This window comes from Cryptotermes secundus, unplaced genomic scaffold (assembly GCF_002891405.2).
Source record: "Cryptotermes secundus unplaced genomic scaffold, Csec_1.0 scaffold262, whole genome shotgun sequence".
Lineage (NCBI taxonomy): Eukaryota > Metazoa > Arthropoda > Insecta > Blattodea > Kalotermitidae > Cryptotermes > Cryptotermes secundus.
This window is the reverse complement of record NW_019739214.1, coordinates 832,218-855,857: the sequence shown is the minus strand read 5'-3', so window position 1 is coordinate 855,857 and position 23,640 is coordinate 832,218. Positions and strand designations below refer to the sequence as shown.

Below are 23,640 nucleotides of genomic sequence, written 5' to 3'. Positions count from 1 at the left end.
AAATAAGTTTCTGCACGAATTCCTCCTTCTGTCTCCCAACATAATCCTAATTATATTCTTTTGGGTTCTAAAAATTTGTATACTTTGGGGTGAGTTACCCCTAAAGGGTAAACCATATTTTATAATAGAATTAAAATAAAAGTGATAAACGATTTTTAAGGTATTTATGGACATGTATGGTTTAAGTGATCTTATCATGTAGCAGACTGCACTTAGTTGTGAACTAATATATTCAATGTGGTATTTCCAGCTCATTTTATCATCAATTAATATTCCAAGAAATTTGATATAGATGTAATTTGTTTCTTACCATATAAAATTTTTATTTCAGATTTAGGATTATTATTTCTAGCTGTAAATTGAATGTAGTGGGTTTTGTTAAAATTTATAGAAAGTTGGTTTACTTTGAACCATTCATTTAATAGTATGAAAAGCATTGTTTACATTTACAAAAAGATCATCATAGTTTGAACTTTTAACTAACAAACTAGTATCATCTGCAAATAATATAGGTACAGTTTATCATTTATAGTTTTGGGTAAATCGTTTATATAAATGAGAAATAACAATTGACCCAGAATCGAACCTTGCAGGACACCATGCCCAATTTTTCCCCATGTCAAAAATTATTGAGATTTATATTTAGATCTGTAATTAAAGCCCTCTGATATCTATTTCTGAAATACGATTCAAGCCACAGTTTAGCTTTACCTCTATCCCATAGAACTCCAATTTCGACAACAGAATCTCATGATTAACACAATTGAAGGCCTTTTCAAGGTCATAAAAAATGCCTCCTATTAAGTTTTTGGTGTTTAAGGTCTTACAGATTTCATTCACTAACTTGTATACAGCCTCATATGTTGAAGATTTTGTTCTAAATCCAAATTGTTCTTCACTAAAATGTTATTGTTATTTAAGGGCTCAATCAATTGAATGATCATAGCTTTTTCTAATACCTTAGAGAATGAAGTTAAAAGAGATATAGGTCTATAGTTAGAAATATTTGATTTGTCACCTTTTTTAAACAGCAGTCTTATTTCTGGGATATAACGCCGTGTAGTCCGTTGAAAGTCTATCGACGTTTCGGACGAACATGCCGCCTCCATCTTCAGGGTCGATAAATTCGACGTGTAAGAAATGTGCGCGAAAGAAGGTTGTACTCAAGAGTTTATTCTTCGACCCTGAAGATGGAGGCGACATGTTCCTCCGAAACGTCGATAGACTGTCAACGGACTACACGGCGTTACAAACCACAAGATACTACCACTGTGAGAAACTCGAAACCGACACGAAAGACAATTCTTTAGCTAAACGTAATGGCCTTCAATGTACTCCAAAATTTTTCCTAAATTCCAGGGACGTTAGGAGCGGTTAGGAGAATATTCCTACTCTCATGGACAACACGAAATGTTACGGATTTGGCACACAATTGTTACAAAATTAAGCCAATGAATTAGATTCAATATATGTATATTTGTGTGTGTGTGTGTGCTCTTACTTCGTATTCGTCTTTCACAGTTTGCTACGATTGGAGGAGGCCATGATCTGTGTGCGATCATTAAAATATGGCAGCAGGAGGTGATGATTTTGAGTCATGGCTGAGTTTAAAATTGAAAGCTTTAAATACCGATGAAGGAGTTTTCAGTACGTATATAAAAGGAATCTTGGAAGGAGAAGAAACACTTGAAGATAAGACAGAAGCTTTGGAAGGTATACTTTCAGAAATAACGGTATGTTAATATCGTGCTTGGACGTTCTTTATTTGAAGTGAGGTTAGATAAAGAGTACTAGCTTTAGGCATGTGACGCCGTGTAGTCTGGTAGGAATTTACAGGCTTGCCCAAGAAGGCACCCTGCTTGCTGTTTGCTTCGGCTTACCCTTCAACCCTGAAGATAGTACATTCATCCAAAACGTCGGCAAACTGCTACCAGACAACATGCCGCCACATCCAAGAAAATATCACTCGTCATAGTCACCGCCGAGATAATCCCAGATCTAACGACTTTAGATAATTTATGTGGATGTATTTATATTTGCTTCGTACGGTTATTGTTATTAATATAATTCATTAAAGTAAAATTATACTCACTGCAAGTCGTTGTTACATTCAGAATTGTATTGAACTTTGCAGGAAGATGATATTCCTACACACTGCCGTGAAATACTTGACAGATGGAAAAAGGTGTCACAAACCACAGATGGGGTAACAGGAAATAATGCAGGCTGTGGTGAAGATATGGATCTGAAGTTAGTACGGCTTCTTGAGTCACAGCCACGGCCAACCACTGTGCAACGAACATACACAGAAGAAGAACGAAGGATACGTGAAGCTATATTGGCACAGTACAGCCAGGTATTCCTGCCGTCACACAGTATTTTCACACACTCATAGTAACAACTGAATTATGAGTATTGCCATATTAATAAAACGAACTAAGTGAAGTGTAGAGTGTTTGAAATTACAGAATTCAGATGAAATAAAATCATAACCAGATTGTGTCTTTTTTTTTTTTTTTTGCCCAGCATTATTATATAACAATCAGTAAATTATTCTCTGTCCATCAATGCCAGTGCTGGCATACCTCATACTGACTTCATGATCCTTGTTGATGTTTGCGGAACTATTCATTAATATTATTTTCAAAGAAATAATGAGACAAAGAAAAGCCACATGTCTTAGTCTGGCATATATTTCTATTTAGGAAATTCCAAAGAAAACCCATGTCACTGAAGTTGAGACACCAGTTTATTGTCAGGAGCAGCTGAGAAATCCTTACTACAACAGTCATCAATCCTATTTGGCAGTTGAAGTGTTGTCTAACAATATTGTGTTATTTATGCCACACAGCTGGCACATTCCATTCAGTTGCAGCTCCTCTTAATTCCCTTGAGTTTTCATAATGGCATATTGTGAAGAAGGGGTCATATAAGCATCTTGTTACTTCACACCTTGCTGAAGAGGAAATACATCATGTTTGTGTACACGAACATAAGTTTCATTTAAACAAATTTTAAGTAATGTAATAACTAGTTTCAGGGGGTATGCGCTAGCATAGTTGGTTGAGGCATTATGCTACAAGCTGGAAGGTCACAGGTCTGATTCCTGATGAGGTCATTGGATTTTTTCAATTTACCTAATCCTTCCAACTGCACTTTGGCCGTGGGGTATACTTGGTCTCTAGCAGGAATGAGTACCAGGATTCTTCCTAGGAGTAAATGGTGGCTGGTGCATAAGACTGACAGCCTCACTGCCATCTGTGAGCCATATATATCTCACAGGCCATCACAGCCTGTTATAGGGACAGCTTTACCTTTACCTCTTATCTAGTTTCATGTGTGTACCATGTTCAGCGATAGTGTTCCGCATGTGTTGTAATACTTCTCTTCCAAGTATTTGGTAATGGTAATGGCAGTGTGGTAGTATTTTGAAGAATGCATATTTGTTTATGCTTCTATTTGGTGTATGTTTTAGTTATAACATAAATAAATATGTGATACATACAGATACATACTAATTAAATAAAGTATTATATATTTACCATTTTTTCCACGTTCTATACCAGAAAATCTGGTAAGCATTTTTCTGGTTCTTTAATATAAATTTTTTGTAATAAAAGTATGTCTAGTCTTTCACTTATAATGAAGTCCAGCAGAATACAGTACTCTTGACTTGCTGGCTTACTTCCTGTTTTATAGATCAAGTCCCAACTCTGCGCATTGGTACAAATCTTCTGTTCATTTCCTCAGTTCCATCATGTCAGTGCTGGAGTAACTAATACAGACTAATGTGTTTTGCTATGTAATAATCACTTGAATTTGATGAATTATAACCCATTTAACCAGCAATTCACGAAGAAAATTTGGATACGCAGATGGGTTTTCAGGTTAAGGACTTTTACCCCTACAGACATTACAAAGGTAAAGGTAAAACTATCCCTGTAACAGGCTGTGGAGGCCCATAGGGGTGTGAGAGGTCAAGGATCCCACATTTTCTAGGTAATTGGCTCACAGATGGTGGTAAGGCTGTCAGCCTTACACACTGTCTTCCCTTTACACCCCAGGAAGAATCCTGGTATTCATTTCTCTTAAGTGCTGAGTCGGCCCCAGAGCCATAGTGCGGCTGGAAGGATCAGGTCAATTGAAAAATCCAGTGACCTTATCAGGACTCCAACCTGTGACTTTGTGGTTTGTGGAATAGTGTCTCAACCAGCTACGTTACCATGTGCCCCCACAAAAATTATGAAACATGACCAAAAAATTCATGATACTGACCATACATTCATCATTACAAAAATGTGGGATATTATATTTTTTAAAATGCAGAATGCAAAACAAAAACATATTCAGCCAAAACTCTTTTCTAAGAAAGAGCAGTGTATGTAGCTGGCCACTGGCTAGCTTATGCATGTGCTAATGACGCAGGGTTAGGATGACATTCCCCTCTTATTTTAGACTGTGCTGGATATTACTCTTTCTTCAGTGTCTAATGGGTGAAAAAGTGTTATTCTCTTGCAACTGTGGGCCCAATTTAATTTCTTTAAGAACGCATCTCCGCTTATAATATAAAATACAATGGAAAAGTTTGGTTCACATACAGTACAGCCACATCTTTAGGAACACTCCTGATTCTGTAGTGTGGGTGTATGCTGAATTTGATAATATTTTGGCTACTGGATTAGGCTGTGCAACTTTAAACCATGAGGGACTACATTGTACCTTAGGTGCTGACCTGGTGCCATGTTTTGAACATATATTTTTCAGTACGCCAGTACAAATATGTGTCCTGTAGTGAGTGTATGAACATGGTAAAGTGAAAGTAAGGTAAAGGTATCCCTGTTACAGGCCGTGGAGGCCCATCGGGTTGTGAGATGTTGAGGTTTCCACATTGTCTAGACAGTCGGTTTATAGATGGCAGTAAGGTTGTCAGCCTTACGCGCTGGCCATCCTTTACCCCCAAGAATATTCCTGGTACTCATTTCTGTTAGAGGCTGAGTCGACCCCAGGGCCATAGTGCGGCTGCAACGATTAGGTAAATTGAAAAATCCACCTCATCAGTATTTGATCCTGCGACATTGCACCTAGTAGCATAGTGCCTAAACCAGCTATGCTACCGCTTGCCCCCCATATGATAATGGAATTTTACTAATTCCATACTCATTGAAATTTGTTGGGTGCTGTGTGAATTCCATTAAACAATTACATGGAATATTTAGTAAACTCTTTAGGGCCATGCCATAGTTCAGGCAGTTAGCTGCTAGCTTCTCACTGCGACAGCCTGGGTTTGAGCCCGGGTCTAGTCATATGGGATTTGTGGTGGACAGAGTGGCACTGGTGCAGGTTTTCTCTGAATAATTTGGTTTCCCATGCCAATCTTCACTTCATCAGTTGTCCCACAGTCGCCGTCATCTATCATTTATGGATGTACAATAGGCCAGTAGTGGTCGCAGTACCAAGCGGATTCAGTCTCACCCCACTAAGAAGAATGATAATAATGGTGAGCTCTTTTCATTAAGTTTTGTTCAACAAGACTAGCTGCCTTGTGTAAAGAAGAGTAAAATGTTAACATGTATTTTGGGTTCGGGAAGGATACTCCGCTAGCCACACAGAACAAACTGTTGGGCTGTATGTGGCCTGAGTGCCACAAGTTTGACAACCCTGACTAACAATGCTGGTTTCAAAGAGAACTTAAATTGAATGATATATGACTCTCAATTTGAATATGTCGTAGTAAGAATACATTATGTCATGTGGTGAATGTTTTTGGCATCTTATAGCTGATTTTAGGCTGAAGCAACTCTGATGATGGCATACAGAATTGTCAGTATAAAGTAGCATAAAGTTGTAGTTTGCAATATATAAATTTAATATTTTTTAACAACAGTGTTGAGCATTTTCAGTTTGGTTTCCTTCAAGGTGTATTAAGTCATAAAAAGAAACGTACACATTACAAGAACATTTTCAGGATTCCTGATCTCAGATCGAAGAATATTCAGTTAGCTACCGTATGGTTGGATAGTGGTAAGTAAGATTTACAGATATATGGCCATCACACAGACAATTTGTAATACCACATACCTCATACATTATACCTCATTGGTGTTTATTACTATCCATTAAATGTTTTGGTTCAAGAGAATGATCTTTGGGTGTATGGTCACTATACTGATTCAGAGGTTTGTAGGTATCCTGCAGGAGATCAGTTGACTGTGTCTAATGCTGGATCCATCACTAGATTTACGGTGCGTCCTCCTTGCATATAGTTGAGACCAATCTAGAGAGGGCAAGCATTTTTCAACATGCATCTATGAAAAAGGCACCTCTGTGCTAACAAATTAATTCAGCAAGAGTTCAGTTACAAAAAAGTACTACCCATTGGAAGTATTGCTATCAGTAGTCAACAAGAAAAGTAATTTGATAATGCACGAATTCCCAAACCACATCAAAAGTTGAAAAGCTTCAGTGTAGTGCCATGAATATCCTGAACCAACACTGCCTTTGTATTGTAAAACATTTTAAAAAATTCTAACCACCTACAAAAATCTGTGTTTATACGTGGGGCAATCCAAAAGTTACCGAAATTTGAATTTTGTGAGCGAATGGTTATGAGCACATCGAAATACGGCTAAGTGTCTCCTCACATATCCTTCTTGAATCAGTGTGGCAAGCGATGTCAAGTTGAGTGGTTGGGTTTATTGTTGGTGAACATATTTCCATTGTTGTGTTTCCGTGAGTCTGCGGTTTTGCGATGGCTGACCTGAGAGAGCAGCGTGTCTGTATAAAGTTTTGTTTCAAACTTGGGAAAACCACTGCAGAAACGCACCGAATGTTGAAGCAAGCTTTTAGTGTAAACAGTTTAGGCCAGACACAAACTTACAACTGGTATAAGCGTTTTAAAAATGGCTGAACATGGACTGATGATGACGATCGTTCGGGACGGCCGTCAACGGGCAAAACACCAGAAAATGTTGCAAAAGTCTGCAAGATCGTAGACTGACCATCCAAGACCTCTTTAACACCTTGGGACTAAGTTGTGGTACATGTGAACGAATTTTGTCAGAGGAACTGAACATGAGGAGGATTGCAGCGAAGTTTGTGCCACGACTGCTGCAAAATGAACAGCAGCAGCATCGCTTGGAAGTCTGCAGGGAACTTCAACAACAGCTTCAAGAGGATCCACACTTTCTTTTGAAGGTTGTCACTGGTGACGAAAGTTGGGTTTATGGCTACGACCCTGAAAGCAAGCAGCAATCATCACAATCGAAGAGCCCTTCTTCACCTTGGCCAAAAAACGCTCAACAAGTCAAGCGCAACATTAAGTCCATGTGGATCTCTGTTTTTGATATTGACGGGATTGTTCATAAGGAGTTCGTCCCTCCTGGTCAGACAGTCAATAAAGAGTTCTATTGTGATGTTCTAAGGTGTTTGAGGGAGGACATGAGGAGAAAACGTCCAGAGAAGTGGTGCATGAACGACTGGGTACTCCACCATGACAACACATGACCGCATATGGCTTACATCGTGCAGGAATTTTTGGCTAAAACAAGATGGCAGTTGTTCCCCACCCACCATACTTGCCAGACTTAGCTCCATGTGACTTCTTTCTCTTCCCCAAAATGAAAATCAAGTTGAAGGGGTGAAGATTTGGTACAGTTGAGGAAATTCAAGTGGAAACGCAGACGGTACTAAACACCCTAACAAAGAAAGACTTCTAGGATGCATTTGAAAAGTGGCAGAAGCGCTGGGATCGGTGTATGCGCTCCCAAGGGGACTACTTTGAAGGTGATGGTGCAGAATAAGATCTAGGTAAGATGTAATAGTTTTTATTAATATATTTTGGGAACTTTTGGATTGCACCACGTACTTTTAATTTTTATACACAGATGAACAAGAAACATGCGTAAATAACACTAGTCCCAGTAATTTGCTACATCAACCTTCAACCATTTAACATTTTTCTCTGTTTTAATTTTTAATTTTAATTGCTGGCCTTTGGCAATGAATGGCATAGTACATTCAATGCATTGTAAGTTTAGTGATGGATCAAACACTGGATAAAATCATCTTAGCTAATGTAATATAGCTATAAACCATGCTATCCATTTCCTGACCACCCACCTGAAAGCAGCTTTCTCAGAACATGTAGTGTATAATAAAATGATCCAAGTGAGGTATATGCTATTATTAATCTAAATCATGTTAAACTGACATAGGCAGAATGCAATCTATGAGAGCAGTAGATGCACTGTGTTCAGTGTGTGTGTGAAACATGCCCTTCATTTCAGATGTCTGATCAAGATGATGATGATGAATCAGATCGTCCAAATGAAGGCAAAGAGAATGGTTTGGTCAAGAATACAAATGCAGCTGTAGTCCAACAAGCTGAAAAGGAAAAGAGAGAGAAAGCTAAATTAGAAAGCCAGAAGAAGAAAGAGAAAGATAAGGAAGATAGGTAGGTACATATATTTTCTGGAATAGTATTTCTCAGATTTCTTGCACCAAAGCTGACTGAAAATATTTTTGTATTAGTGAGTAGTGAGTAGTATTAGTGGCATCGAAGACTCCCAGGGGAATAGAATAGTAGATCAGAGGCAAGTGCTGAAAATTTGGGAAAATTATATTTCAGAACTATATGATCGACCTAATCGGCCAGAAACCTTAGAAGTTGAACCGGAAGAAGAAGTAGATACAGACGAGAAAGGACCATATATTTTACAAAGTGAGGTGGAAAAAGCTATCAAGGAAATGAGGAAGGGAAAGGCTACAGGAGATGATGATGTACCTGGAGATGTGCTCAAGTTACTGGGAGAAGGTGGTTTGAAAACACTGACAAAACTAATGAACACCGTATATGAAAGTGGAGAGTGGCCCAAGGACTTTACAGAAGTTACAATGATTGCCTTAAAGAAAAAGACAAAAGCTACAAAATGCAGCGACCATCGCACAATAAGTCTTATTGCACATACAGCAAAGATAATAGCAAAGATACTTAAAAGAAGAATTGAAAGGAAAATAGAGGATGTACTTGGAGAAGATCAGTTTGGATTTAGAAGAGGAAAAGGAACCAGGGATGCAATTGGGATGATGAGAATTATAGCGGAACGAACTTTGGAGATAGATGAAGAACTGTGTGTTTGCTTCATAGACTGGCAGAAGGCATTTGACCGGGTAAACTGGACCAAATTAATGCAGATCCTGAAAGAAACAGGTATCGATTGGCATGAAAGAAGATTGATTAGCAAATTGTACATGGATCAGAAAGTTAGAGTACGACTGGACAGGGGGGAGACAGGAAGTGTGCAGATTGGAAGAGGAGTTCGACAAGGATGCTGTTTATCACCAATTCTGTTCAACTTGTACAGCGAATGCCTTACCAAGGAAGCTCTGGATGGGCTCGGTGACTTCAAAGTAGGAGGGCAAATTATTCAAACTGTGAAATATGCAGATGACCTTGTGTTAATGGCTAAGGAAGAAACTGTGCTACAGGGCATGATTGATAGACTAATTGAAATTGGAAGGTGCTATGGCATGGAAATGAATGTGGAGAAAACAAAAGTAATGAAAATTTCGAGACAACCAACCCCAGTCACAATAAAGATAGACCAAAAACAAGTGGAGAATGTGAAATGTTTTAAATATTTGGGTAGCTTGTTAACAGATGATGGAAGGTGTACTTGTGAAATTAAATCCAGGATTGCCATGGCAAAAGCTGCATTTAGCAAGAAGAAGAATCTTTTTACCAGCAAATTGGACTTAAATTTGAGGAAGAAACTAGTGAAATGCTACATTTGGAGCATAGCTCTGTATGGGGCTGAAACATGGACACTTAGGGCAGTAGATCAGAAACATCTGGAAAGTTTCGAAATGTGGTGTTGGAGAAGAATGGAGAAGATCAGTTGGACCGATTATGTGAGAAATGAAGAAGTGTTAATTAGAGTCAGTGAGCAGAGGAATATCCTACATGAAATAAGAAAACGGAAGGCTAATTGGATTGGTCATGTTTTACGCAGAAACTGCCTTCTAAAAGAAGCTATCGAAGGAAAGATAGATGGGCGGATAGAAGTGACAAGAAGACGAGGAAGAAGACGTAAGAAGATGCTGGATGACCTTGGGGACAGAAGAGGATACTGTCATTTGAAGGAGAAAGCTCTAGATCACATTAAGTGGAGGAATTGTTTTGAAAGAGACTGTGGACCTGTCGTCTTGACAGATTACTGATGATGATGATGATGAGTGAGTAGACGTTGGTCTTAGATTGTTAGGTGTATTTGTTGAACGCTTGTATCTTGTAACTACATATAATTATCACTAGTTTACACACTCTGCAGATCACTACTGCAAACTCTAAGCCTTCTCAGTCTGTTTTAGTTGTCTCTGTTCATTGCTTGATAGTGACTGTCAACAATAGATACTCCTCTGCTTCCATACTCATGTTCTTACTGGCTGGCGACTGTCTCAAGACTCTCTCATGACTGAACTAACTTGCCTGTAAGTTCTCCTTATATGACCGTGGCATGGAATGCACAGAGGACGCTGCTTCCAACATTTCTTCTGTTGTTGCATGTGTATCTGTTGCTGTGCTGCATCTAAATATTTCACCATTCTGGCTTTTCAGCAGTCATATCACATTGCTCTCTCCTTAAGTCTTCTTGTCTTGAGTAACCTGAAGGTGTATCACCATTTCTTCTTTTCTGAAGGACATGTCTGTGTTGTCAGTGATAGTCCTCATGAATGTCACCTCAACATCATGCTGACCCCTATGCTTCTGGTTCCATGTTCTTGGGGCCAGATCTTTCAAAAGTAGCCATTGCTCCTACAGCTCTGGTATGTAGGCTGTTGGTAGTCTCTTCTTTCATTTGGAAGGGGGCCAGCTCCTCCACAGTGTCCTGATACTCATTTTCCAGAGCCTGATAGGCGACCTGACTACTAGCTTAATGACCTCCAGCTTAAGGGTCTGCCAGAGGGTCTTGTTGAATGTCTTTTTGCCTACCAGAAGTAGGTGCTATTTTATGTCTTGGTCTCTTATCCTGTTGCCAAATGCCTTGACTTGGACCTTGCAAACATGGTCCTTGTGTAGTGCAGGAAATGCATAATGGGCCGGTTGCGGCAAACTTGCAAGGGTCCACCCATAAGTTGGGTCTGTGTTTCCAGGTGGGTGCAGTATGCTGGGACCAGATGCTGGTCCCCAAATCCATCCTCAAGTGTCAGCTGTTACCATTTGTTAACTGGCCTGTAGTCCCCGTATGATGGCTGTCATATCTTTCATGTCCACTCTAGTGAGCTATCACAATGGTTCAATTACAAGGAATCCAACCAATTCAGTCCCAATTTTGATACCAGTTGGCCACATGTTAGTGACCAGACACTGGGTTTGGGTTGGTAATTGTACTTATTGAAGGCTTATATCTCGTAACTTCAAATAATTGCATCACTTTCACTAATCGACACACACTACCAATCACTAGTGCAAACACAAAGCCTTTTCAGTCTATTATAGTCTTCAGTGGTCATTCCTAGGTAGCAGCTCCCAACAATATATATTTCTCTACTTCCATGCTCATGTTCTTACCAGCTGGCAACTGTCTCACAACTCTGTCAGTAGGTGTCAGTGTTACTTTACAACTGGTGGTTTACTGCCAATCAGTTTGTCTTGGCGCCAAGCCCCTTGAGGATCATGACCAGAGATTTTTTTGCAACTGAACTGTTGCAGTCATAGTTCTTATGTAACATCCTCTCTGATTAGAGGGTGGGTCTGTCTCTTATGAATAGGCTTCGCATTTGTCAATTGTACATATTGCACATCTTCTTCTTCTTCTATGGCGCAACAGCTCGATGTCGGGCCTTGGCCTCCCTTATCAAGCCCCTCCATTCCTCTCTATCCTGTGCTGCTCTCTTCCAATTCCTTACGCCCATTAACTTCTTTGCATCTTCTTCCACCGCATCAATCCATCTAGTTCTTGGTTTCCCCGCACGTCTCCTACCACCTATTGTCGGTATAATATTTTCTTTGGGATACGCTCCTTATCCATTCTCTGTACATGCCCAGCCCATTGCAATCTTTTAAACTTTATCGTCACTGAGATCTGTGGCTCCTTATATAATTTGTATAACTCTTTATTATATCTTATTTTCCATATCCCATTCTCTTTTATTGGTCCATAAATTCGTCTTAGGATTTTCCTCTTGAAAGAATTGATGACTGATTCCTCTTTCTTGTTTAGCGTTCAACCCTCACATCCATAATAAAGCACCGGTCTTATCATTGTTTTATATATTTTTGTTTTAATCGCTCGGTATATATCCTTTGATCTAAAAACTGATAGTAACGAGAAATATGCATTATTCGCTAGTTTTATTCTTTGTGTTATTTCATGATTTTCCTCTCCATCTTTATGGAATTTCGATCCTAAATATATGAAGTCTTCAACTATTTCTGTCCTGTCCCCTTCCATGTTAATTTCTCCAGTTTGCCTTGGATTCCTTCTGGAGTGTATCAGCATTTTAGTTTTATTTACATTCACCTCTAAGCCAGTTGTTTTTGCTGTGGTTTTTATTTCTTTATATGTCTCCTTCATTGCTCTTAGGGATCTTGATGCTATAATAATATCATCAGCGTGCGCCATTATTTGCGTTTGTTTATACGCTATTGTGTTCCTTGTGTCTAAATTACATTTCCTCACTATATATTCCAATACCAAATTGAATAGTGATGGTGCCAAACTATCACCATGTTTTAATCCTTGATTTGTCTTAAAGTGTTCTGTTAACTGGTTCTGCATTTTAACTTGATTGATTGTTTCTGTCATGGTTAAGTTAATTATTCTACTTAGTTTTGTTGGGATACAAAAAGTGGACATAATCATCCTTAATTTCTTCCTTATTATTGTATCATATGCTTGTTTAAAATCTGTGAATCATAGGTAAATATCTATATTAAATTCGCAGCATTTCTCTGTTATTTGTTTCAGGGTAAATAAATTGTCTATTGTTGACCTATTGGGTTAAAATCCTGATTGCTATTCCCCTATTATTTTTTCTATATATGGATCTACTGTCTTTTTTAGGATCCTTGTTAAAATTTTATATAGCATGTTAATGAAAGTTCTTCCTTGTGCACTATATACAAGTCTTCTGTCAGTCCAGGCTTTACAAAGTAGATCATGTCTACCTTATTTATCCTATGCTACAACAGAAGTTTAGTCACTTGAATGGTCTTAAGCTTGACTGCTGGCAAGTTGAAGTCTCTTGTATTTTCTATGTCTGGCTTCGCCTTGTCCTGTCAAAGTCAAAGTCATGTTGTGACTGACAGTCAGTCACTCAGTAAGTCTTGGTGTCAAGCCCCATCTGGGGCTCATGACCAGATATTTATTACTGTTTGTCAGTTACGGTCTTGTTTTTTGTTGGGCGCCCTCTCTGCTGAGACGATGGGTCTGTCTTTTGTATATACTGCTGGTCCTTGCCAGCATAGTCTTTCTCAGGTCCGAGTCCCTTGGCACTCGCAACCACATATTACTGTCTCAAATTTGAGACTTCCCTTTTCGTTGCCTCCTACGACTCGCAGGGTGACATGGAGGTATTCGACCATGCCTCCACATGGACACACCTTGTCCTGATCCATAGGTTTTCATTATGTAACATTGGCACAGACCAGACAAAAAACACCACTTCCAACAGTTCTATTTTTATGTGCATATCTGTTGCCACTGAAGTGTCTTTACCATGCTGTTGCCTAGCAGTGACTGGATCTACATATTTCACTATTTTTGCTTTCCAGCCATCATGTTACAATATAAAGGATTGGAGACAATAGAGCTTTTGTAACTGTCCTCACTCATTCCAGGTGAATTCTGGGATAGTACCTGGAAATAGATCACAACCACTTTGCCCCAGTACCTTATTTACAATCGCTGCACTTTAATTTCATCCAGTTGATACAGCCTTGCTTTTAGCATCATTAAATTAGCTAAGAATAGGTACAGAATGTTCCAGAATAATGGTGCCACATTATGAATCTTTGCACATCCATTGTGGTGTGTTATATATAGGTCATGTTTGTCTCTTAATGGTGGAAATTTCGAACATTTCAGATAAGAAGAGCCAAAATTTTTTGTTTTTATTATTGTTTTCTGTCTGATACAAATGAAGGAAAAATACATGAAAAAGGTGTAACATTTTGGGACGCTCTGAAGGTAAAGCTATTACTTTAGCAGCATTCCATGAAGACACATGGGGGAGTGGATGTATAGCTCCACCATTCTTAACTTTAGTACTAAATGGAGATGAGTAGTCATCTTCATGCCCTTGACACTTTACCTCTCCCCTCCCCTTGGGAAATAGCCCACAATACCCATTGTGTAGGAGGCTGGGTGTGCCCCAGAGTCAGTCTGGACATTGTGGAGAAGAGTAAAATCTCTTGCCCTGCCGAGAATCAAACCCTGACTCCTTAGCCATCCAACCTGTATACAAGGCACTATACTGACTGAGCTGTCCTATAATAAAGTGGTTTGATTAGCATTAGTTGTGAGAAGAAATATGGTAGTCATGTTTTTACGAGTATAAACTGGAATTCAGGGATTCAGCACTGAAGTGCCTCAGCTGTGGGCTGTGCACCAGACATGACTTATGCCCATATTTATGTAAGACTTTATTTGACGGGAACCTCTTCATAGCGCTGTGTTCAGCCATGTATGTTATTGTGCCAGTACACCATTAACAGGTTGTAGCAGGACACTGTTTGTCTGTTGTACTTCAGTGACACTTCAATGAAAAGATATTAAAGTTGTTTCCATCAAAATCTTTGAGAAGACTGGTACACCAAACTGAATGAGGTAAGTGCCCACACTGTGAACACAACTGCTTTACTGCAAGAGCTCTATTGTGTCTGCTTTGTTTGGCATGGCTGCCCTCATCTCCAGACTACATATCATCCGACTGCTCTGAATAGGGATTTTACACAAGGAATCGGCTCAAGTAACCCATGAAATCTGGAGGAACTGAAACTTGCTACTGAACAGACTGTTGTGAGCAGTGACCCACCAAAACTTCATAGAATTGCACAGAACATACTAAAACAGGTCATTGCACGATTTAGAGAAGGCTGTTAACACAATCAGCATCTGCTTGAAAGCTGTTATGCAAGTTCCCATAAACAAACCCCATGAAAGTGGGAGAAGTTAACACATGCTACTGAACAAGATGTTACTAGCAATGACCCACTGACACTTGTAATGTTACACAAAAAGCGTATACATAAGTGGATGCTTGTCTTTGAGAAGGTGATATACACATATACACGGCGCCAAAGCCCAGAAGACTGCTTTCTTCAAGGTGATAGACATTTTCAACATTTGCTATAAAGCTGTTACGTAGGTTCCCATGAATAAGCAGTAACCACCAAGTAACTGAATGTCCTGTTAAGTTAATGTTAACTGTAAGCTTGAGTATACTTTTGTATTTAGGGTTGTATTTTAAATGGTACACCATACGAGGGGGACCCAAAAATAACCGGAAACGACCTGTTGCGCGCGCATGCTTTGTAGTTACGAGTTGTGCTGCTAGGTGGTGTTAGCTGGGGGTCTCCCGCGACTGTTAGTGAGCTGGCATCAGTCTGAGTTAAGTGGTTTGTCTGTGGTGCTCTGCTGTGTGCGTTCCTGTTTCAACCCTTTGGCGATTAGTGAGATGGCCGACCAGAAGGAACAAAGAGTGTGCGTGAAATTTTGCTTTCTGTTAGGGAAAACTGCAGCCGAGACTGTTGGGATGCTTCGGCAAGCCTTTAATGATAATGCTTTGGGGAAATCACAGGTCTACGAGTGGTTTTCCCGTTTCAAATCTGGCAACATGTCAACAGAAGACATGCCACGCCCCGGGCGTCCTTCGACAGGAAGAAATGACGAAAACATTGCCAAAATCAAACATGCAATTGATGAAGATCGTTGAAAGACCATTGACCAACTTTCTGAGGAAATGAACATCTCATGGAGCACGGTCCAGCGAATTTTAACCGAAGGTTTGCACATGAGACGGGTGTCTGCAAAATTTGTTCCTCGCTTGCTCGGAGATGACCAAAGAGAAAACCGCGTGAATGTTTGCCGCGACTTGAAGAGTGAAGTGCAGTTTTCCCTAACAGAAAGCAAAATTTCACGCACACTCTTTGTTCCTTCTGGTCGGCCATCTCACTAATCGCCAAAGGGTTGAAACAGGAACGCACACAACAGAGCACCACAGACAAACCACTTAACTCAGACTGACGCCAGCTCACTAACAGTCGCGGGAGACCCCCAGCTAACACCACTTAGCAGCACAACTCGTAACTACAAAGCATGCGCGCGCAACAGGTCGTTTCCGGTTATTTTTGGGTCCCCCTTCGTATATAATGTTATGTTTTACATGCCTTTAAAGATATAAAAATATACTTATCATGTGTTGGTTTGGAAACAATGAAAATTGTTGTAGAGTTGTAGAGTAAATATAAACCGTGTATTTATCCTGCATAGCAGTTTTCACTCTCGCATGATGTAAGATCATGTTATTTTGACATTTTTTCCTCATAGGGAGAAACAGAAACAGCAGCAGCAAGAAAGGAAGGAGAAACGTAAGACACAGAAAGGTGAAAGACGAAGATAGCAAGATGATGCAGCAGTAGCATGTGTGTTTATGTGTTGTGTCATGTTAATTTATTACTGTTGGATCATGTGTTCTAGAAGTAGCAATTATAATTTGAAATTTCAGTGCACTGTTGTACATCTGCATTAGTACTGTGATGGGCACAGCTCGTTTGAAACCTCACTAGAAGTGGCATTTTTAAGTCTATCATAATTCTGGGGCTCAGGTTTCAATTTTAGTTTCTCATAGGAAAATTCTAGTATTTGAATAAGGACAAATTCCTGTATGATTAATGAAGATATATCTTCTTGATCCCCTTGCATTGATTCCTTTTTGTGCAAGTTAATTGATGCAGAATTTGCACTCTCCACTTTCTTTCCACAACCTTTCAGTTTTCACCTTTGCCCCTTGTCTTGTTTTGTTCTAACACCTGTCTGAACCATCTAATTCTGGTTCATCCCCCAGATTACTTTCAAATTTCAGTTCTCTTGCCCTTCTCAGAGTACTTTTCTGTCAAGTCTTTTCACGGCGTATTGCTTCCAAATGATGATGACCCCTTGATAACTGTCAAAAGTACACAGCAGGAATGATTACCAGAAATCACATACAGTGGAAGTTCATTGTAATTATTATGGTCTTTATCGTATGCTTCAGATCCCATAGGAAGTCATCATATAAATACAGATTTTGATGCTTTCGCTTTTAATTAATGTCTGTCAATCTCTTATTACTCCTACTTGCAAAGGAGTAGAACTTTGTGGCGACGGTCTCATTTCTCACAGGAACGGTAGTAGGTAAGCTCATCTGGTAATAGCATGTGCAATGAGAAGATGTGCTTATGGAGGATCTTTGTTTTAGGAATAATACAATTTTTAGGGAATTGTGCACAAATGGAGAATAGACTAGGATGTTTAAGGTTACTTGCGAGTTCATTTGTAAACATAGTGCAGTTCATAACTAGACCAGACTGCTGCCTTGTTTGTTCAGTGGTTGCAGTAGTAGTGTACAGACAGTGTTCTCCACAATGTGTTTACGGAACTCGAAGCACGAATGTCCACTGTTATTGAATACTCATATTTCCTTTTGTGTATTAACTTCAAATTTTATAATTTACACATAGTTTATATATTACAGAATAATTCCTTTCTAAACTCTCACACTTTCATCTGTTGCAATAAAATTACTTCACACGTTTGCTGTTACGTTTTTAGATTGATATATACATTTTGTTGTTCTAAACTGCTGTAACGAGTCTTCGTCTTAGCATAATTTTTTGTTGTATTACGAATTCTTGTTACAACAAACTTACACTGTAATTCACATACATAATAGAATGCTCTCATACCCATAATTTATTGTCACATGTTGCCTATGTAACGCGACAAATAAGTTCATGCAGGTCTTGGATTTGGCAAATATGTTTATTGAATGCTCACTTTTACACAAGCGAGTACAATTGTGATCACTTATAACATCTGCGGATGTTTCTTCTTCACTGTTATAATTACTTGCACTGCTATCCTCGGCCAAGTGTCTTGGTCCCTTGTCAAAGAACTCTTCCTGCTAGAGTCGAATGCAAACTCAATACAAATTCAACTGCTAGATTTGAACTCTTCTTGGTGACTGCTAGAACTCCACTGTCTTATCTGGTACATTCAACCCCTTTAAATAGGCCTTTTGCAGACTGCTTATGGAACCCCTTTCTCAACAATTTGGTTTTCCCACTGTCATACAACTTTTCAAACAATTTGTTGTTACCATTTAAACTCACTGTTAGAATTCCAGTGCTGCATTCCATTCCGCTCTCTAGTAAATGTTATTCATTGACCAGCAATGAATGCTGAAATATGCTCCATAGTCTGGCTTTTAGGCAGCATGTCACATTATGTTGCAAAATGTATACTGCACCACATTTTGCTGGTAGTGTTGAATCTGTTATATGTGGGAAGGCCATTGTAGGGCATCTTGCATGATGTCAGTGTGGCCAGTAACAGTGTACTGTTATAACCCTTATATAATATTGCTTGATTTAAGATTTCAGCTCTTTCGACATTTGGTTTCAAAGATTTCAAGTCAATAATTTCAGTGTTTAATTACCTCCATTTAAGTTTTCCTTCAGTTTAGTATTAAAATCTACTATTCCCAAAATAAAACTTAAATGGGGATTTCACTGTACGTGTTTTGCCATATTTTCGCAGGCATTCAGAGTTGTTTGTATGATTCTGCAATGAAAGGATGGGTATTTGTTAACGAGAAGATGTTGGCATGTATCCATGTCACAGTAGCAAAATCATTCTCATGCCTTGTGTTTGAACTACATTTAGAGGACTTCTCTAAGTATTTTGATTGTCACATTTAGATACAGTATTAATAAATTAATATATTAATTTTGTGTGATTGTTTTAAACTTTCTAGATCTCATCACACAGGAGTGAGTATATACAGACATTCTCGGTACTCAGAGGAGTAATAATTTAAATTTATAAAGTTCAATCAGTTTCACATATCATTTTAATTCTTTAAAAGTTGTTTCATGCTTCATAATTGATTTCCAGTTGATATACTTTAATGTGATATTTAGATTATATGCATTATGTATTTATCTACTGGTGGAGTTTGTATTTTATTTTACTGAATCAGTTCATTCCACTTTATATAGGGTGTCCAGATGAAAGGTATCCAAAATAACAAATTTCTGTCTCGGAAACTAATTTTCATACACTTCTCCGGTTTATATCATCTGAAAGGAAAACTCTGAAAGTTTTTTTATATCCTGCTTACGCACATGGGCCGCCACATTTCTACCACCATGTTAGGAATCGCCTGAACAGAGAGATGGCCGGCAGATGGATCGGCAGAGGTGGATCAGTTGCTTGGCTTCCTAGGTCACCAGGTTTAACCCCAGTGGATTTTTTCTTGTGGGGTTATGTGAAGAACATTGTCTACCAGGTTAAGATCGATGACATTCAACACTTGAAAGACTGCATAAAGGACGCTGTGGCTACGGTAACACCAAACATGCTTCAAGCAACGTGGAACGAGGTCAAATATCATCTGGATACTTGTTGTGCAATCAAGGAAGCTCACGTTGAACTTTACTGAGAAAGTTATATGCGCAGAAAAAAACTTCAATAGTTCCCTTTGTAGTTGCGTACCCCATAAATGTGTATAATGAATGCTTTCTGAGATATAATTATTTTATTTTGGATGCCTTTATTTTGACACCTCTAGTTAATTTCATAGGAATCCCCCCTACTCTCACTGTAAAGCATTTCTCAAATTATATATATTTAACAAACTGAAATTGAAGTCTGAGCCTAGAGATTAATTGAAGTACTTGTATATGGCATAAATATATTTTTATGCTTCAAATTAAGGTTTTAAATTTTAATCCTAACTTTTTAAGGTACCCGCTGAACTGGTGTGTTTGTAACACAGTGTTTGTGATCCTTTAATTACCTAGTTGGATAGCAGGGTACAAATATTAGTAGAAAAGTAATAAATTCGTATTGAAGGAAACATTACTGCTTCATAAAAGTATTTCCAAATTTGTGGTAATCAGATGTGTGCTCAAACCAGCTGTGTCCATGCTGCCCATCAGCCCTTGAGGCTGCTGTTGTATGGCTAGCTTTATCCCTTGCTACTTCCTAGGAAAGTTACTTGGCTGACATGTTCTGCTAATACTGTTGCAGATGTAACAGATAAAGGGTTATGTCTAGCTCCGTTGGAATTGCAGCTCTCTATATTTGTTTGTACATTCTCACATTATCCATGTCTTTCATTCTGTTTCAATGGTTTGCTTCCTTTCCTTAGATAAAATGAGATTTATCAGTAACAAAGATTATAATTATAAATAATCTGTATTGGGAGTGACCAACTATTTTAGCTCTTGCAGTCACAGGGCATGACTGGAAAACAGTGTATAGATACCAGAAGCTTTTATAATGAATGTAAAATTCATTCATCTGCATTCTGATATCTGAGCTGAATTGAGCTTTTTCTCATATTTCACATATAATTTGTAGAGTGCATAATATGTCTTCACATTTTTCATACTGTCACTTCTGGTCAACCCTCTGTAGGAATGGATACATTTTTGGTTAACCTGAATAGCCTGATCTTTGCTAAATAATGTTATAAACTGTTGTAAGGGTGATTGTGCCAGAAATTCAGGACATTTGGCAGAGAACTGAGCTCAAAACTGACTGAATTGGGTGGATCCCTCTAACTGACTGGTATTTACTTACATTATGACCTGTAAACTGTAGTATTTGTTGAAAAACCACAATTGTGGGACATTACATCGTGTAGTTTTCTCATATAAGTGTGATTTCTGTGTGACTATAAATTTTCACCCCAATAACTATGCATATTTTAATATGTGTTGTACATCTTAGGTATAGTTATTCATTGTGTAGCTATGTAATTTCAGTATTGAAATTATGTGTAAATCAAAATATCGGTGTTAATTACATGACATGCTGATCTAGAAAGAGGAGGGTGTGAGTCTGATGTAACAAGTAATAGACAGCAGTGGTTTGTAGGAAGTGCCATTACCTGTGTAGTATCTTGGTCTTATAAGTGATAGCAGATTGAAACCACTTAATATTGCACAACTAAGAAGAATTGCATAATGGCTTTCTTCTTCATACACCATTCTATGCAGGTATTTCTATACAAATAGTGCTCATTTTTCGAAAATTTGTATTGACTGATTGGATATATTTTCACAAACAGCACTCTGAATCATTCAACTTACATTAAATTGCTTTCAGTGTATTATGTTTTATGTTTATTTTCTTTTAAGTTATTTTTATAGTATTTGTAATGATACAGGAATGTAATATGAAATGTTAAAGAGAAAAGTTAAATAGTAGTCATTCAAATTATGATATGTATATGGGCCATATTATGTAGGTAGTAGAAATGGTTGCATTTGCAATTGAAATTGATGTATAGAAATTCATGAAAAGAAAATTCCAGGATACTTTTTTGTATAAGGAATAAAATATGCCTTTTAGTTACTAAAATGTTTGAAGGAAGTAATTGAAAAAAGTAACTTGCATCAAAGTATGAATGTAGATTCTGTGTATAAAACTGAACATATATTGGCTTAATTCATCAGTGAAATGCTATCACATATTCAGTGCTTTTGTTTTGAAAAATGCAAAGTTCAGTACACAGAGCATATAAGTTTCCCCACATATGCGGGTTTTGTTTCGTTACTACTGGGACCTGGATACACACACAGATTTTATGTATTTTTACATAGGAGGCACTTAATGCAGAGGTAATATAACAGTATGTTCTTACACATAAAACATCTAATATACATGACTCTCAGATGGTTAGCACTTGTTTTATATTTGCAGGTCATTGGTTTGAATCTTGGCCTGGGGACTGGCTATTTTATTTCAAATAAACATAAGTTAAAGTACAGGATTAGCCTAAAAGAAATAGACAGTTTAAATAACTCGTGTTCGTGAAACTTAACACGCGCAGCTCTAAAAAGTCTACAACACGTGCAAGTTTAGAACTTCAAGTTCCACAAAAGACTGTGTGGAATATCTTGCATAAATGTTTACGAATTTTCCCTTACTGGTTGCAATTATTGCAGAACCTCACTGAAAATGACAAAACCCTCTGTCACTCGTTCTGTATGGACATGCAGCAACAGAATGAAGGAAGTAATTATTTCTTTAACCGGCTAGTTTTTGGTGATGAATCAACATTCCACATTAGTGGTATGGTGAACAACATTCGTATATGGGGAACTGAAAACCAGAGAGCTGTAGTGGAGGGATTCACCTAAAGTGAGCGTTTTTTGTGCTGTATCCTGTAAAAAGGTGTACCCATGTAAACTTCAGGGCATACTTTTCAAACAATGTAAGTATCTCAGCCATGCTATTAAAACTCTTCTTTCTGTAAAACTTTGAATATGTCTATTTCTTTTAGGCTATCCCTGTATTTTGATTTTATATTAAGCACTGTGTTGTTATCTTTAAGCTGCCTTTACTTACTTACCTGTATTATTTATTACAGCTGACAGAAACCTTTGCCATAAGTTATGTGGATTTGGCAATAAAATAATACATGTAAATATGAAGTCAGATAAGTAAATAAAGAGACTGATTTGTAACAAAAATATATTATTGCCTTTTAGTAACCTAGCTTGAAAAAAAATTGCAGGAAATAATTTTTTGAAGTTCTTTCAAGAATATGTTGACATCATACTGAATATCTTCAGATTATTAAAAAATGAGAGCCTTTCAAACAGATTCTCCTGAGACTAATGGTACATGGTGGCTGAAAGCTTGAATAGTGGATGATGGATATTTCAACATGGCATTTGAGACTGCACCATAGGTCAGGTGGATAGTAACTGGCTCCTCACTGTGGTGGCCCAGATTTGATCCAGTGTAAGGTCATGTGGGATTTGTGGTGGACAAAGTTGCACTGGGGTAGGTTTTCCCCGAGTACTTTGGTTCTCCTGGCAGTTCTCATCTCACCAGTTGCTCCATATCCATTAATCAAGGCTGTGTAGTGTCGATACTGATAACACCCTAAAATAATAAACTAAAAAAAAGTGCAGTGTTTTTCTTGGTTTTGTATCACTTAACAAAAAGTGCTGTGCTGGTAGGTATACTGTCACAATTCCCTTTTGTGGCCGAATGTTTCGTCTTTTTCAACAAATCTTCTGTTTTAAGATCTTTAAAAACTGAAGATTACACAGTATCTTCTTGGATTTCACACCACATAGTTTGGTAGATGGGTACCATTGTTGTAGAGGAACAAATTCATAATGGATAGTTCCTTTGATGCTAAGAAAACAAATCAGAATGTATTAGATTCTGGACCTTCATGTTTTTTTTTGTTCAGTCTTGGAGACTTTGGAATTTTTGTTTCTTGGTCAAAATTAATATTACAGTTTCTTTATTCATTGTCAGTTGTGCTGCTTCCCGAACAGTCAGTGATTATTTCTCAATATTGCAGTCAATTTTTAAGCTGTTGGATGACCAAATTTGACACTGTCTGCAA

At 38.1% G+C, this 23,640-nt stretch overlaps 1 protein-coding gene across 1 annotated transcript; it reads left to right on the top strand.

The window, feature by feature from the left end:
• The first annotated feature begins 1,434 nt into the window (after nt 1-1,434).
• LOC111871685 (coiled-coil domain-containing protein 43) lies at nt 1,435-22,740 on the top strand. The gene is made up of 4 exons (XM_023864949.2): nt 1,435-1,733; nt 2,135-2,356; nt 8,286-8,452; nt 16,551-22,740. The coding sequence occupies exons 1-4, from the start codon at nt 1,569-1,571 to the stop codon at nt 16,621-16,623; spliced, it is 627 nt and encodes a 208-aa protein (XP_023720717.1). The 5' UTR covers nt 1,435-1,568; the 3' UTR covers nt 16,624-22,740.
• The last annotated feature ends 900 nt before the right edge of the window (nt 22,741-23,640 follow it).